Source organism: Phalangium opilio, unplaced genomic scaffold (assembly GCF_054372755.1).
Source record: "Phalangium opilio isolate 3A_F unplaced genomic scaffold, DU_Popi_V2 ptg000014l_1, whole genome shotgun sequence".
Classification (NCBI taxonomy): domain Eukaryota; kingdom Metazoa; phylum Arthropoda; class Arachnida; order Opiliones; family Phalangiidae; genus Phalangium; species Phalangium opilio.
The window spans coordinates 5,697,809-5,711,899 of record NW_028324149.1 but is presented as its reverse complement, the minus strand read 5'-3'; the positions used below and the strand labels follow the sequence as shown (position 1 = coordinate 5,711,899).

At 39.7% G+C, this 14,091-nt stretch overlaps 2 protein-coding genes and 1 long non-coding RNA gene across 10 annotated transcripts in view; 2 read left to right on the top strand and 1 right to left on the bottom strand.

Annotated features, from left to right (window-relative positions):
- LOC149705380 (centromere protein F-like) overlaps positions 1–2,865 on the top strand; it is a 23,201-nt gene extending 20,336 nt beyond the window's left edge. For 3 of the 6 annotated variants that reach the window (XM_089865538.1, XM_089865540.1, XM_089865541.1), the window contains 3 exons: positions 1,476–1,600; positions 1,663–1,697; positions 2,048–2,865. In XM_089865538.1, coding sequence (XP_089721664.1) covers positions 1,483–1,600; positions 1,663–1,697; positions 2,048–2,161 — 267 coding nt within the window. In that variant the 5' untranslated portion in view covers positions 1,476–1,482 and the 3' untranslated portion in view covers positions 2,162–2,865. Of the gene's footprint in view, positions 1–1,178; positions 1,352–1,475; positions 1,698–2,047 lie in introns of those variants that run through there. The other 3 variants (XM_089865539.1, XM_089865543.1, XM_089865542.1) reach the window with 3 other exon arrangements.
- LOC149705379 (uncharacterized) lies at positions 2,086–5,402 on the bottom strand. Of its 2 annotated transcripts, none has more exons than XR_016381578.1 (3): positions 5,263–5,402; positions 2,886–5,208; positions 2,086–2,813 (listed from the first exon to the last, which is right to left on the bottom strand). It is a non-coding gene; the product is annotated as an uncharacterized LOC149705379 (long non-coding RNA). The 2 variants fall into 2 exon arrangements; XR_016381579.1 differs by having other exon boundaries at positions 2,886–5,198; positions 5,263–5,386.
- On the top strand, positions 4,721–14,091 carry LOC149705378 (uncharacterized). Of its 2 annotated transcripts, XR_016381575.1 has the most exons (5): positions 4,721–4,844; positions 5,276–5,431; positions 6,631–6,892; positions 7,701–7,849; positions 14,055–14,091. XR_016381575.1 is itself a non-coding variant. In XM_089865537.1 (4 exons), exons 1-4 carry the CDS (start codon positions 4,830–4,832, stop codon positions 7,706–7,708), a joined length of 441 nt encoding a protein of 146 aa, XP_089721663.1. In that variant the 5' UTR covers positions 4,721–4,829; the 3' UTR covers positions 7,709–8,779. The 2 variants fall into 2 exon arrangements, 1 of the variants encoding a protein (XP_089721663.1); XM_089865537.1 differs by lacking the exon at positions 14,055–14,091 and having other exon boundaries at positions 7,701–8,779.

Genomic DNA, 14,091 nt, shown 5'->3' with positions numbered 1-14,091 from the left:
TCTTTGTAAAGTGCGGCGCTTGAAGTTACTTGAATTGGCCAAAAATGTAAATAATCACGATTATGCAATAAAATGAAACTTGTTTTGCTTCAGCTATATTAATGCAAAGTTATAACAATAACAAAACAAGTTTAACATACATTCAGTCTGTTTCATTATCGTCATTATTAGTTTATGGTAACTAAATTGACTTTAAGCACCGCACTTTACAAAACTACTCTCTTCATCCTGGAATTAACTGCAAAAATTCAGAGAAAAATTATCCTTGAAACAAAATAGATAAAAGAAAACTATTATGTCTTTCATCGAAAAAAACAAGGCATGATCTTGCAAAGAAGCAATTGCAGGTATTTTCCAATTTAGGCAACATCGCTCGGTCAACAAATAACTTTAAGAATTTTTCCTAACGTCGGGATTAATAATATTACAAGTAAATCCTTTATTGTTTAGTAATAAACAATGTGTATGTTGTGTTTAAAACATGGTGGGAAATATATTTTAAAATCTATATTTTAACACAAATATTCACCTTTTTATTATTAAGATTTAAATTAACATTATCTATATCAACACCAATGTTGTAAAACGAAGCAGTTTAAATTTCGCGGCAAAGTGTAGATTTTTCTGCCATCTACGAGTTGCTGTTGGAAGTAAAACATCCAGTGCTTACCGCGCATGTCAATGGGCGGGGCTTCACCTTTCCCCACTCGGTCTATATCCCACTCTACTCAGTGTTGCCAATGTGCGGGAAATTTCCCGTTTTGCGGGATTTTTCGATGGTATTTTGGCTTTGGCGGGAAAAAGGTAGTTTTTTGATAAATCAATCGATTTGGCGGGAATTTCAATGACCGTAGGGTTTTGATCATATTTTTTAAACCTTTGGTAAAATTTTAATCTTTTGGCTTGGTGCATCCGATTTTTTCCAACCGACCAGAAATGTTTCCTTCATAGTTTTGGTCCCCCAAATGGGACCTTACTTATAATTGGGTATTTAGTGCTTCTCAGGCAACACCTTCACAATGCTTACTTAAATTGTAGTGCGGCTGAAAACGTAAAATTTACGACAATTTTGCTCTAAAAGGAGTTGCGGGAAATAATGACCGTCGGCGGGAAATTTTGGGTCGTCAGGCGGGAAATTGACACTTTGAACATTGGCAACACTGACTCTACTTTAAACTACAAAAATCAAACGGCTCCTCGTGTCGTTGGCCTCGTTGCGCGCTGGGAGGAAAGTATTCTATTCCTCGACAAGGTTCTGAACGTTTAATCGCGATTAAATTGATTTGTTAATAATTAAAGCTTTGAGATTTATGATAACTACTTAAAATAGTTTAAGATTTGTTGCGCAGAGGTAAATATATTTACTTAATGTTATAATTAGACCTAAATTTTAGCCACCCTAAAGTAACTATTTGAAGTAATGAGTTTTAATTATGATTTAATGTTTTAATTATACCAATTAATTTTTAAAATAGGCTTAAGATGGATTGGTCTGCCTTAGAGTGGAAGCAAAGCCTACCTGGACCAGCTTTGCAGATGATAAACACATTAGAAGAAAAGTTGATTAAAATTAATCAACAGAAACAATTACAACTGGATCTTGTTCAAGCTGATCCAGTAGTTGGCGTTGTAATGAACAGATACAACGCCAACTACTGGATCAGCTTGAACAAGTGGCTCAGAAACACAAAAAGAAGGTAAGCTTATCTTTATAATATCCCTTACTTATTGACAGGCCACAGCTGGATTTAATTTAATAGCAATAGAAATGTATACTTTGTTTACGTTCATTGCCCTATTACGGAAGATGCTAGTTTCCATTTTCCTATTGTTTGTTTATTTTGAAGCTGTTATTACTTTAGAATTATTGAATATGTATGAAATAATAAGGCTATGTAATGTAGTTCTTTTATTCGTTGAAACATTGGTTTTATAGCTTGTATCTCAAACCAATCTACATTTTAGTTTTAAATGGCTTTATATTAGGCCTAAAGCTAATAGGACCTAGAACTTCTAACGGAGTCATGTTGTGTTAAATTCATTATAGAATGACCCTCACAAAGAAGTGTTCAAGGAAAAGGAGAATGCGTTAAGGGAAGAGTTGAAAATTTTAATTTTTACAAGTTTTAAACTTATTTATTTTAATTTTTACAAGTTTTAAGGAAGTCTTAAGTTTAAGTCTTGGGGACACCTCTGTCCTTGGTACCACCATCTCTAACTGCCAGCAGCGGGACGGAACCAATAGTACAACAAGTACCAATCCCATCATCAGAAAGACAGTCCTCAGCAGAACCTCCATCCATAGCAAAAGAAGTCGAGACACCAAGCCAGACCTCCAATCGTCCTATCCGGAACAGACGAGTTCCTACACGGCTAAACCTTTAAACGTCATTGCCTAAATTTAACAATCAAGTGATAACCTGACTCTGAGACAATCAAATTTTGATTCCTTAGAGTAGTACAAATTCAAAATAGTTGATGCCCTTTTAAAAATAACTTTACAATTTGTTTAACAACATTATTACATTAAGTGCACAACCACAGTCCCTTTTAGAAATGTAAAACTAAATTCTTAAAGGCTTTTATGAGTATTATTTTGAACTTTTAAATTCTCGCGTTTAACTTATTATGTACCTCGAACTTAAAATCTAACGGGAGAGTATTGTCATATTCACATGTAAACTATTCCATACAAGATGTAGATGGCGCTAGTCTCACTAATCAAAGGCTAGAGCCTACCTCCCGACGGGAAAACACTCTCGCTCTCTCCTCGGCTCTGGACGGTAACGTAAACGCGTTGCTCCCATCCTGTACTATGTAATAACCAACCTTCATTAAATGTAGAATAAATCTGAAGTGTATAATTATCCCGACTAATTATTTACCCCGGATTTGAACACTACAGTATGTCTTCAGACAAGCCAAGAGCGAGAGATGAAAAAGCTTTCTCTACCCATAGTTTATACTTTTGTCGAATATCTGCAGACGCTGATGGGTCAGGTGCTGTTTCTGTCTTGTTTACAATATCCCAAAGACCTCGATCCCTCAAGACCATCTCCATTTCAAACCGCCAATTGACACAATTGGTTGACTTTAGTTTCGTAATCTGTCCCATGAGTGAGGTGCTACTGCCGTCCGCCATCTTTGTTTTTGTTTACTACGCACTAATGTTGACCGTACCTTAAGCCTTTGCCTTCCAACGTTATTGCGTTTTTAAAGTCGTACATTGGTAACCACGCTCTGCTACTACATTGTTGGATGATCGAGTTAACGCAATAAAACAATGGCTTAGTTAATTAAATTAATGCAAAAACGTTTATTAGGAACAACAATAATACTGTTAAGAAAGACTGTATTGTACATCACCGTTAGGGTTACCGGTACACGCGAGTGAGACTGGGAGAGATAAAATACAGGCATGACAATGTGACGTCATTAATTTTGACGTATAAAGCTCCCCCTATGGGTAGTGACCCTTTGACCTATGTTAAAGTTTAGGCTATATTCTAACAAAAACGTATACTTACAATCCGCGACCTTGGCTCAAATATCTAAGCAGTCGACAGGGTCACGGGGTTGAACTTTGTTTATTTTACGGTAATATAAGTGCCCCCAAGCGTATAACCACGGCGAACTAAATTGGTTAAAAAAATATTCTCGCTACGCGACACGCATGGGCCTAGTTCATCTCGGAGGCTCCACTCTAACCCAACTCAAATATGGAATAAGTTACCTTTCGAACATCATTATTTCGATTGCTTCCATTCCTGGTCTCACCCTAAACATTGATAACGTTCAAAGGGCAGAACATACAAGATGTCATAATCCGGTGAACAGCGTTAAAATTCTTATCATATCGAAGGGATTAAAGTACATAAATCCCATTGATTTGAAATCCGTCACTCCTCAAATTTCAAAAATACTTTGGCACATTTCGGCAGAATGGGATTTCCATTCAATGGGAGTTCGCAGTTCGGCTGAATGGGATTTCCATCCAATGAGAATTCTGCTAAATAGGATTACAGAAACGAAGGCAAGAGTAGAATATATTATTTTTGCCTTATAGAGATGGCAGATTTCATAGTGAAAACCTGTTGAATATAATTCGATTTGCCCTATAAATCGCGCATGTATACGACAGAAAGTTAATCGAAAATATTAGTGTTCACTCTTATTAGTGTTTCACTTTATTGTTAATTCTGTTTGCCTTAAATAATAATCCTGTTAAGGGAAGAGTGAAGTGAGTTTTTATCGATTCTTCCACCAATTATAAGACCATTCTGCATAGTGAAACATCCAGAAAATATCTCAGAATGATTTTAAAATTCAAATTAGGCTCAGATTTTATGGATAATTTGAGATAAGGACCTCCGACCAATCGCGTAACGCCCTGCCTTTTTGTTAATAAAATTCTCGTGGCACGCTCCATGCCGAATAAAAAAAGCGCGAGATTGGATTAAAGTTATACTCGCGGTGTGACAATCGTGGCGCGAGATGTAGAGTGTGCAAAAGAAATTTTGTTAAGAAAAAGGCAGGGCGTTACGCGATTGGTCAGAGGTCCTTATTTCAAATTATCCATAAAATCTGTACCTAATTTGAATTTTAAAATCATTCGGAGACTATATTTCCTGGATGTTTCAGTATGCAGAATGGTCTTTTAATTAGTAGAAGAATCGATAAAAAATCACTTGATTTTCCTCTTCACCCTCCCTTTAAAGAGCTATGCGTTTCTTACTAGTCTTTTTAATGGATACAGTTACGAGTTGGTATTGTCGAAAGAACGAAGTTTCGGATTCAAGAAACGCGGCAAATGGTTTGGAGTCGTAGGAATGCTTCAAAGAAAAGTAAAGATGAATTTTATACATCTCACACACAAACCCCAAACCTTTAATTTATTATGTACAAACTTGTCACTGTCGCTCACATATTACATTATTTATGGAAAGTTATATTTCACAAAAAAATAAAATTCTTAAAATTATTTAACCTTCCTGTATAGTTATTCCAAATTCTCAAAGGTTATTTTAGGGCATTTATTTCAAAGAAAAATAGTTTTAAAAACTTGACAAATTAAGAATCTTTATTGTTAATTAAAAGTGGCTTTGGGTTGACAACACATTTTAACCATTGCTATATTTCGTGCCTTTGTGTCATCATAAAAGAGACGAGCTCAGACCTGATAGGCCTAAACGTGACCCCTGGTGAAATCTTATCGGATTTTAACGAAATTTGTCTTAATTTAAAGAGAAAATTACCCTTTACCTCCATAATTTAGGAAGTTAACTTCAGCATGACGCTTCAGAACAGCTTCCCAAGAAGTCTGGTGGTGGATTTTGTCCAGCCAGATGTCAACGACAAAGCCACCTTCGTTTTGCGCGCTCCGCTTGAATTGCCAAGAGCCTTGGCACTAATTAAACCATTTAGCTTGGAAGTAAGTACACCAGTAAAGGCGCTCGAAATATCATTGGACGGACGCTGGCAAAAAGGGACTAGTGCGTGGTAAGCTTTAGTGATCCAAAAGAAAATTTAGTCCTAAAGAGACCTAATAAAGAATTACTTTTTCCACTGGAAAATTAAAGGTGAACTTAAAAGAGTACATCTCATCCCAGACCACTTAACCCATGGACAGGCAAAACCATGTTAAACCCACGTTAACAAATGGCAATGCGTAGCACGCGCCCTCACGCGTCCGCCGACCGCAATTTGTTGCCAAATGTCCCGTAAAGAAAAATTTGTCTCTAATGGTTCGGGATATATTTTAGTCAAGGCTTAATGTTAAACAGACTTTATAAACAATACCAGAGTGATATTTACAAAAACTAACTTGATAGATCGTTTATGAATCTTTAATGAGAGAGAGGCTAAAATAAATAAATAATGAAATTCAAACTTTTATAATTTATTCAGATTTTCTCCCCATATCGGTGACTGGAGATCTCTACTCCTCAAAAAACAAAATGGCGCGAATTTTACTATGGTTTGGTGAAAAACGTCCAACATCCGCCGCCACAGCGCTAGTGTCTGTCTTTGCTCTAAGCAAACCTAGCTCCCTATTCAGTTGCCTGTCCATGGGTTAGGTTGTCTGATATCTCATTTACCCAAGTCCATCTTTAAACAGTAATTTGAAAATTTTTAGTAACTTTGTTGTACCAGAAAATTAACTGATCCTTATTTACCTCTTACACAAAATGCATTAAACAGTACTAAGAAATTCGAACGTTCCAAGATGTATTAAATTACTAATCTCCTGTTGCTCGTGCCGTGATTTCCTTGCCGCCACCGCGTCTAGTTTTCCCAAGGATGATGGGGGAGGGGGATGATCCGAAATCTGTGATAAATGTAAGTGCACTAAGTGTGGCACGACTCAGTTTGGGTGGGACGCCAAAAATGCAGGAGGAATAGTCGGACTCAATTGTAATTGGCTCAGAAGGGCTACAGAAGAACCAATTACAATTGAGTCCGACTATTCCTCCCCTATTTTTGGCGTTCCACCCAATGTTAGCCGTTCCACAGTTAGCGCACCTGCTTCCCTAAGATTTCGCATCCAACCCCCATCATCTTTGGTTCTCCTATCCCTATAGCGTTTAAAAGATCAAGGCTAAACAAATTTCTTTATTGTAACTTTGCTAGGTATGGATTTGCATTCTGTGCCTGTTTCCCGCTATGGCCATTTTCTTGAAGTTGCTGGCGGTGCGATTTTTTGTCGATTTGAAGGCCTCGAATAACAGGTTTTTTTGGTCGTTCGGTGACGCTCTTTGGTACGAATTCGGCGCCCTCGTTGACACCGGAGCCGAACCACCCAGGCGATTGGAGCGCAGTTCCATGAAAGTCGGCTTGATTGGTTGGCTCATCTTTTCCATGATCGCCTACGCTTCCTTTTCGGGTCAATTAAGTAAGAAGCAAAATGCCTCTCATATATATCGCTATATTAATTTGTAGATGTAATTCGGTTTGCACTCGTACTCGCGATTTTCATGGACGAGTTAACCCTAGATGTTCGAAAATAAATCGTTGTCTCAAGCCTGGTTTTCACTGCCGAATATTTAACGTAACATTAAAAAATAATCGGCAAAATTTTGCGGAAAATTCCTTAAAAAAAAGGCGGCAAAACGTTTTCACTAAAACTTGCTCTGGGTCAGAATTCTGAGTAAGTAAACATTAAGGTTTCGTCTGCTACACGTATGGACACAGGTCACAGAAGCCCAAGCTACAAATATCGTAAGTGTAATTGATGAATTAGTACCGTTATCCATCATTGTTTAATATATGTCGCAACAAAAATGTTTTAAGTTACAACCCTAAACCTATACTCGCGCGCTTAAAGGTCGCCATTACTCCAACACTGGTCCGTGGCCTACAAGATATCTGTAGGGGAGGTCTGAATATGAGCCTCCGCGGACGATTTACAGTTTCAAATGACTACAAGAGGCCGCCTCCATCGTTTTTTTGGGTGAAAATGCCCGTTACATTGGTCCTATGGGCGTGTTGTACTTATCAGGGGTAATTATGGTTGTTATGGTAATATCATGAAAGTGGGCAAGCTCGTGGAGACCAAGTCTTACCAGTTATGTTGAAAACACACCAATAGCAACCTATCGATTTTTTTAGAATTTATTGTCTTTGTAAAAACGTTAATTTTTATCATATAAATAAGGATTAAGCCAAAGTCCTTTAACAAATCGTTAACTATACATTTTTAGAAATTTAACTCGACCACACAAACGCCTTCAATTAAAAAAAATGGCGTCGAAAATAAACCTCTCGCGAGGTGATCAAAACCAAGCCTATGACGTCCCGCATTCGTCGATTTCTATTGGACACCGCTTTCCTTTAAGCAAAAGTTTATTAGGTAAGTAAGTAAAAATTTGAGGAAAAATAGAAAACCAATTCCGTGCTTGCCGCCCAAAAAACGCGAAATTTTGCGGCAAGTTACCGGTTTTTCCTGCGTATTGGGCCAGTGAAAACCAGGCTTTAGAAGCGAGGGGTTAGTTACTTGAATTATCAGGTGTACAAAACCGCAGAAATCGATTACTTGATTTCTAGAATTCTTAGAAAATCATCAGTAATCAAAATCATTCTTGTGGGTAATCAAAGGTAATCAGAAATCTCCGATAATCACTGGAAATCACGTGAAATCATGAGAAAATCGGAAATAATCACATGATTTACTTACAATCTTTCGTAGTCACCTCGGAAATCACACATTTCGTGAACTAATCACGCATAATCAATCGAGGAATTCGGTAATTCCAAAATAAAAATCGTAACCAGTTCAGATAGAAATAATTACTGAATTCATCGTAATTCACGAAGAATCCAGTGCACTCTTAAAATCAAAGGTGTGATTTAGCACCTTTTGTCTTAATTTTGACGGGTCCAAAAACAGCACCATTAATGTGGTTAAATAACGCCTCTGAAAGCTTTAAATGGCCCATTTTCAACACTTTGCGTCTTAAAAATATTTCCTCCGACACATTTATTACACCTTTTAAAGCTTAATCTTACACCTTTTAATTACCATATTTTTAAAATATCTTCTTAAAGTGTCTGTATGTTCTTCTAATATTCTTCAAAAGGCGTAAATTTTTTCTTGAAGTGAGAAATAGTGCAGAAAAGGTGTGATTTAGCACCTTTCGTCTTAATTTAAAGTTGTTAAACAACACCTCTGAAAGTGTTAAATGGACCATTTTTAGCACTGCATCTTAAAAATATTTCCCACTGACACATTTATTACACCTCATTGAGATATTTCTTACACCTTTTAAAACAATATTTTTAAAAATTGTTCTTTAAGTGCTTGTACTTTGTATGTTCTTCCAAAATTCTTCAAATGGCGTGAATTTGAACTACCTATTGTGTAGGCCGGTCACCGAGTGATTACGACTTGTTTAGTTATAATAAGTTTATTTATTCATCGTCAAACCGAGACTGACTGGAGTAAGATAACAGATTTACTTATATAGGTCTTACGTTATCTATTATGCTGATTGTCTATTTTAGGCCTATCTCTTTTTATCTTAGTCTATTTTAGGCCTATCACTTTTTATCTACATGTTATACTATAACATCCTTCCTTTACACCTTTAAAATTTTGTTGAATGTTTAAAACTATATGTTTAAAATTATAGATCATGCAATGCTAATTACAAGTCTCTTACATTACAGTTTTTTTTTTTTTTTTAATTAATTAAACCCGGCTTGATATCTTTGCGGTGGGTGAGTGCTTCGCTTGGGTCTCACTGGAAACGGCGGTGGAGTGTTTGGGATAGGCGATGGTGGTATGAATTGCGTTGGGGACATGATGCGGATCTGTCGAGTTTGTAGCGGGATTGCCGTTGTTTCTGGTGCAGCGTTTGGCCTGCTTTGCCGCGTTGTCACTGCGTGGTGTGCAAACTATCTTGCCCTTTCTGCGTCCTTAGTTTCTGGTTCTTGACGCTCGGCGTTTTGAGAGTTGAATGGTTTTAGTTGTGGTGGGACATACTGTGGACGCAGGTGATGTCGAGTGCGACGTAGGATTGTATCATTCTCAGTCCGAATGATGTACGAATGTGGTTCGGCGGTGCTGGATTCGATGGTGGCTTTACCCCATTGGCGTGGTCCAATGTAATGGTAAACCTTCGCTCCTGAATTGAAGTGCAATGGCTGTGGGTCGCGTGCTGTTCGTTGGCCTTGGATCATTCTTGTTTGCCGCTCCTTTAGAGATGCCTGGATACCCTTGATGGGGAATTTGGGTTGCAGCGTTTTTGTTGATGCCGTTAATGGTGTACGAATGCGTCGGCCCATAAGCATTTCCGCTGGGGATGGGAGGTCTCCTATGGGCGTCGCTCTGTATTCCATCAGTACTTGCTGGAGACCTTTGCCGTCTTTTTGTGCCTTGATGAGCATATTTTTCAATGTTTGGACCGTCCGTTCCGCCATCCCGTTTGATTGTGGGTGATGTGGACTGGATGTTACATGACGTACTCCCCACTGTTCCAGGAAGTGGTTAAAGGTGTTCCCGTTGTAAGGGGGCCCGTTGTCAGACACCAGAATCTGGGGAGATCCGTGACGAGCGAAATGTGGATTCAAGAAGTTAATTACGGCCTCGGTGTTTGTGGATTTCATTTCCTGGGCCTCAACGAACTTGGAGAAATAATCCACGAGGATTATTATCTTTTTGTCGGGTAGTTGAAAAATGTCGGTGGCTGTGACTTTCCAAGGCCGTTGTGGAATTGGGTGTGGTGTTAGCGGCATTGGAACGTTGGCCCTCTCTCGTCTCTGGCATGTCTCGCATCTTTTTACGTGATTCGTGATATCATTGGTCATCTGCGGCCAGTAGACGTGTAATCGGGCCTTGGCTAGCGCCGCCGTTATACCTTGGTGCACTGAGTGGATTTCGTGCAGTATCTTTAGGCGCTGACTTGGCGGAATGAAGAGTCGATCACCCCTAAAGATGAGACCATCGTTCTCGTGCAATTCCTCTTGGATAGGCCAAAAGATTCGCAGCTGGGGCTGTATCTTGTTGATCGCCGTAGGCCAACCGTTCTGGATGTACCCGAGTAGTGTTTGAGAGGTTGTGTCCAAGGTAATGGCGTTCCTGATTGACGCCGCTTTTTCGTCCGTAAGAACTGTCGTTGTGGAATGTACCATTACGCAGGATCCTTCTAGGTACGTTGTATTTATGTCCATTTCTTGTCGCGGAGCTCGTGACAGCGCATCGGCAACGTGGAGTTGTGATCCGGGAACAAATTTTAGTTGTAGATTATATCTTGTTAGTTTTAAGACAAGGCGCTGGATTCTAGGTGACATTAGATGAAGGGGTTTTTTGACGATGGCTACCAGCGGACGATGGTCTGTTTCTATGGTGAAGTTCCTTCCTATCACATAGTAATGGTATCTCTCACACGCATATACTATGCCTAGGAGTTCCCTTTCGATTGGCGCGTAGTTTTGTTGCGTCGACGTGAATGATGTTGACGCGTATTCGACGGGCTTGTTGTGCTGCAACAGAACGGCTCCCACGCCTATTTTGCTGCTGTCTACGGAAATAGTGATTGCGTCTTTAGGGTTGAAAAATGCCAGAACTGGTGCCGTGGTGATTAGTCGTTTGAGGCGGTTGAATACTGCTTCCGCGTTTGCGTCCCATGCAAAGGATATGTCCTTCTTCAAAAGTGCACGGAGGGGTGCCGCTTCTGCCGAATGTTTAGGCACAAACTTGGCAAGGAAATTAACCATTCCTAAAAATCGCTGCAATTCGGTTCGGTCTGCCGGGGATGGAATCACGTCGATTGCTCGTATTTTCGACGGCGCTATTTCCAAGCCGTTGGGCGTTACTGTTAGGCCCAAGTAGGTGATTTTGTTGACTGCCAGCTGCATTTTCGCCGAACTGAAGGTAAGACCATTCTGACGAGCCAGATGTAATATTTGGATCAGCTTCCTGTTGTGATCGGTCCTAGTTGTAGCCAAGAGGAAATCGTCGGTTGAGATATGGGTATTCGGGAATTGTGCTGGAGGATAAATAGTGTGCATTATTCGTTGAAATATGGATGATGACGTGCATATGCCAAGAGCCATGCGGACAAAGCGGAATCTGCCGAAAGGCGTGGCAAAAGTACATAAATACGAACTCTCCTCATCAAGTTCCACTTGCCAAAATGCGCTCTGGGCGTCTAGGACCGTAAATATCTCGGCGCCATGCAGGGTCGAAAAGATTTCTTGAGCAGTCGGAGTCGGATAGGGTTCTAACCGTATTGCTTTGTTAAGGTTTCGTGGGTCTAGGCAGAGGCGTACAGGAACTGGCTTATGCTCTTGTCTAATGACGACCATTGGGTGGACCCAATCCGTTGGTTCTGTTACGGGGACTATTATTCCCAGACGTTGAAGCCGTTGGAGTTCCTGTGAGACTGGTTCTTGTAACGCGTGGGGTATTTGGCGCGGCGCGCTGATTGATGGAATCGCGCTTGGTTTCAGATGGATCTTGTGTTTACCCGGAAGTTTCCCAATCCGGTCAAAAACGTCTTTGTACCGCTCTACTATTTCTTGTGGCGTCATCTGGTCAATGATATGGTCGGGAGGAATTGGTCCTTGTAATCGTTGCTGCCCGTTGGGTATTGGCGGGAGTTTATGAGGTTCTTGTTCTTGAATCATGTTTGCTGACATGGCTGCTCGCGGCGAGCGGTTGAGTTTCATTTCCGAGATGGGTCGTTGTAGATAATGGCACGGGTTTTCTCTGCGCGTGATTAGTCCGAGATCTACCGATGCTTTGACTCCGAGAATGGGCATGGTTTTACGTGGTGTAACATAAAAGCACTGATCCGATCCGGAGACGGCAAACGAAGCACACGGGACGTATATCACTCCGATGACGTCGATACTGTGCCCCGAATACGCTCGAACGATGTACGGTGGCTTGTGTAAGGTCGGTTTTATGGGGAACTGATTGTACACCCCGATGTGGATAATATTTACCTGCGAGCCGGTATCTATTTTCATAGTTACTGGAAAGTTTGCGAAGTATACTGTTTCCAGCCATTCCTCACTCTTTGATATTGGAGTGCGCATGTCGTGACAATGGAGGGTTAGTGCGCTGCAAGACAATGTCCCGTCCGTGGATCGCTGAAATGGTGCATCGTCGTCGAGATACGGGTCTGGGTAGTGGTCGTCGTCGTAGTCCGGCTCGCTAGACGTTGTTACTTCGCGGACACGTCGTGCTCGGCGGAGAGAGGCCCAGTGACCAATTTTAAAATCGCCTTGATATTCTGCCCATGACGTAGCGGGATTGTGTGAGTCTGGAACGAATGGCTCGGGGCTCTTAAAAGACGTGGATGCCATGATCACGGGTCGGAGACTGAGCGGTAATTAAGGTCGCGGGGTTAAACTTCTGACACCATATTGTGTAGGCCGGTCACCGAGTGATTACGACTTGTTTAGTTATAATAAGTTTATTTATTCATCGTCAAACCGAGACTGACTGGAGTAAGATAACAGATTTACTTATATAGGTCTTACGTTATCTATTATGCTGATTGTCTATTTTAGGCCTATCTCTTTTTATCTTAGTCTATTTTAGGCCTATCACTTTTTATCTACATGTTATACTATAACACTACCGAAGTGGGAAATAATGGAGAAAAGGCGTGTAATACTGTAAGGAAGGCTGTATTACACAACGTGATTTTAATACAGTTTGACACCTTTACCACGTCGTGCTACTCTCAATAAAGATGCTATATATACTTTTCACTGTACACACACAATATTTTAGTGTTTTTACCACCTATAAAAGTAGTTTTTATGGTTTCACATTTCACACAGACAGTAACCAAAATTGGGAGTTCTCATTCGAAAACACTCCCGCAATTTAGGCGGTTTCGGAAAGTGGTAAATAGTCTCAAAAGACTTCACTTAACGAAAGTGTTCATGGCTAAAATTTCTCTGTTAATAACAGAGTTGCAACGTGCCACATTATCTAACGATTTGAAGTCTTATCTAAATATAAGAGAAAGGTGAAATAAGCCTTAATCCATAACATATCCGTTGTTATTATTGTAACATGATGTTTAAAAAGAAAAATTTATATTTAAATTATGGTAAATAAACATGTTCCAGTAAATTGTTGAGATATTTATGGATTTTTAATGAAAGGTTTGTCTGTAGTTCAAATTTACATCCGCAGAATCACGAAATTTTAGTGCAGAAGAAACTTTGTTATTATATGGGTTTTCTAAACTATTAATTCAACCGATAACCAATACGCAGAGTGAGGGCGTTGTGAGCACTTAACGATAAATTAGCCTTGTTTGATTGAATTAAAAATGTTAAACCCGGGACGCAATGCGTCAAAACAATTAATGATTATAGAACTTTAATTATGGGTAATGTCAAATAAGGTGGACTTCGAAACTCTTCATTAGATATTAAGCTGAAAGGATTTAAACACACTTATTTGAACAATGGGTGTCGAAAATAAGAATGGAAATTGTTCAACAGAGGTGCAGTTTAACACCTTTTCAACTCGTCTTTCGTACTAAAAGATAATTGTTACTCTTTTATGTGTGTTGTGCAATTCCTTACAGGATGTGTCTCAGCACCTTGGCGAGCTTAAAATAACAC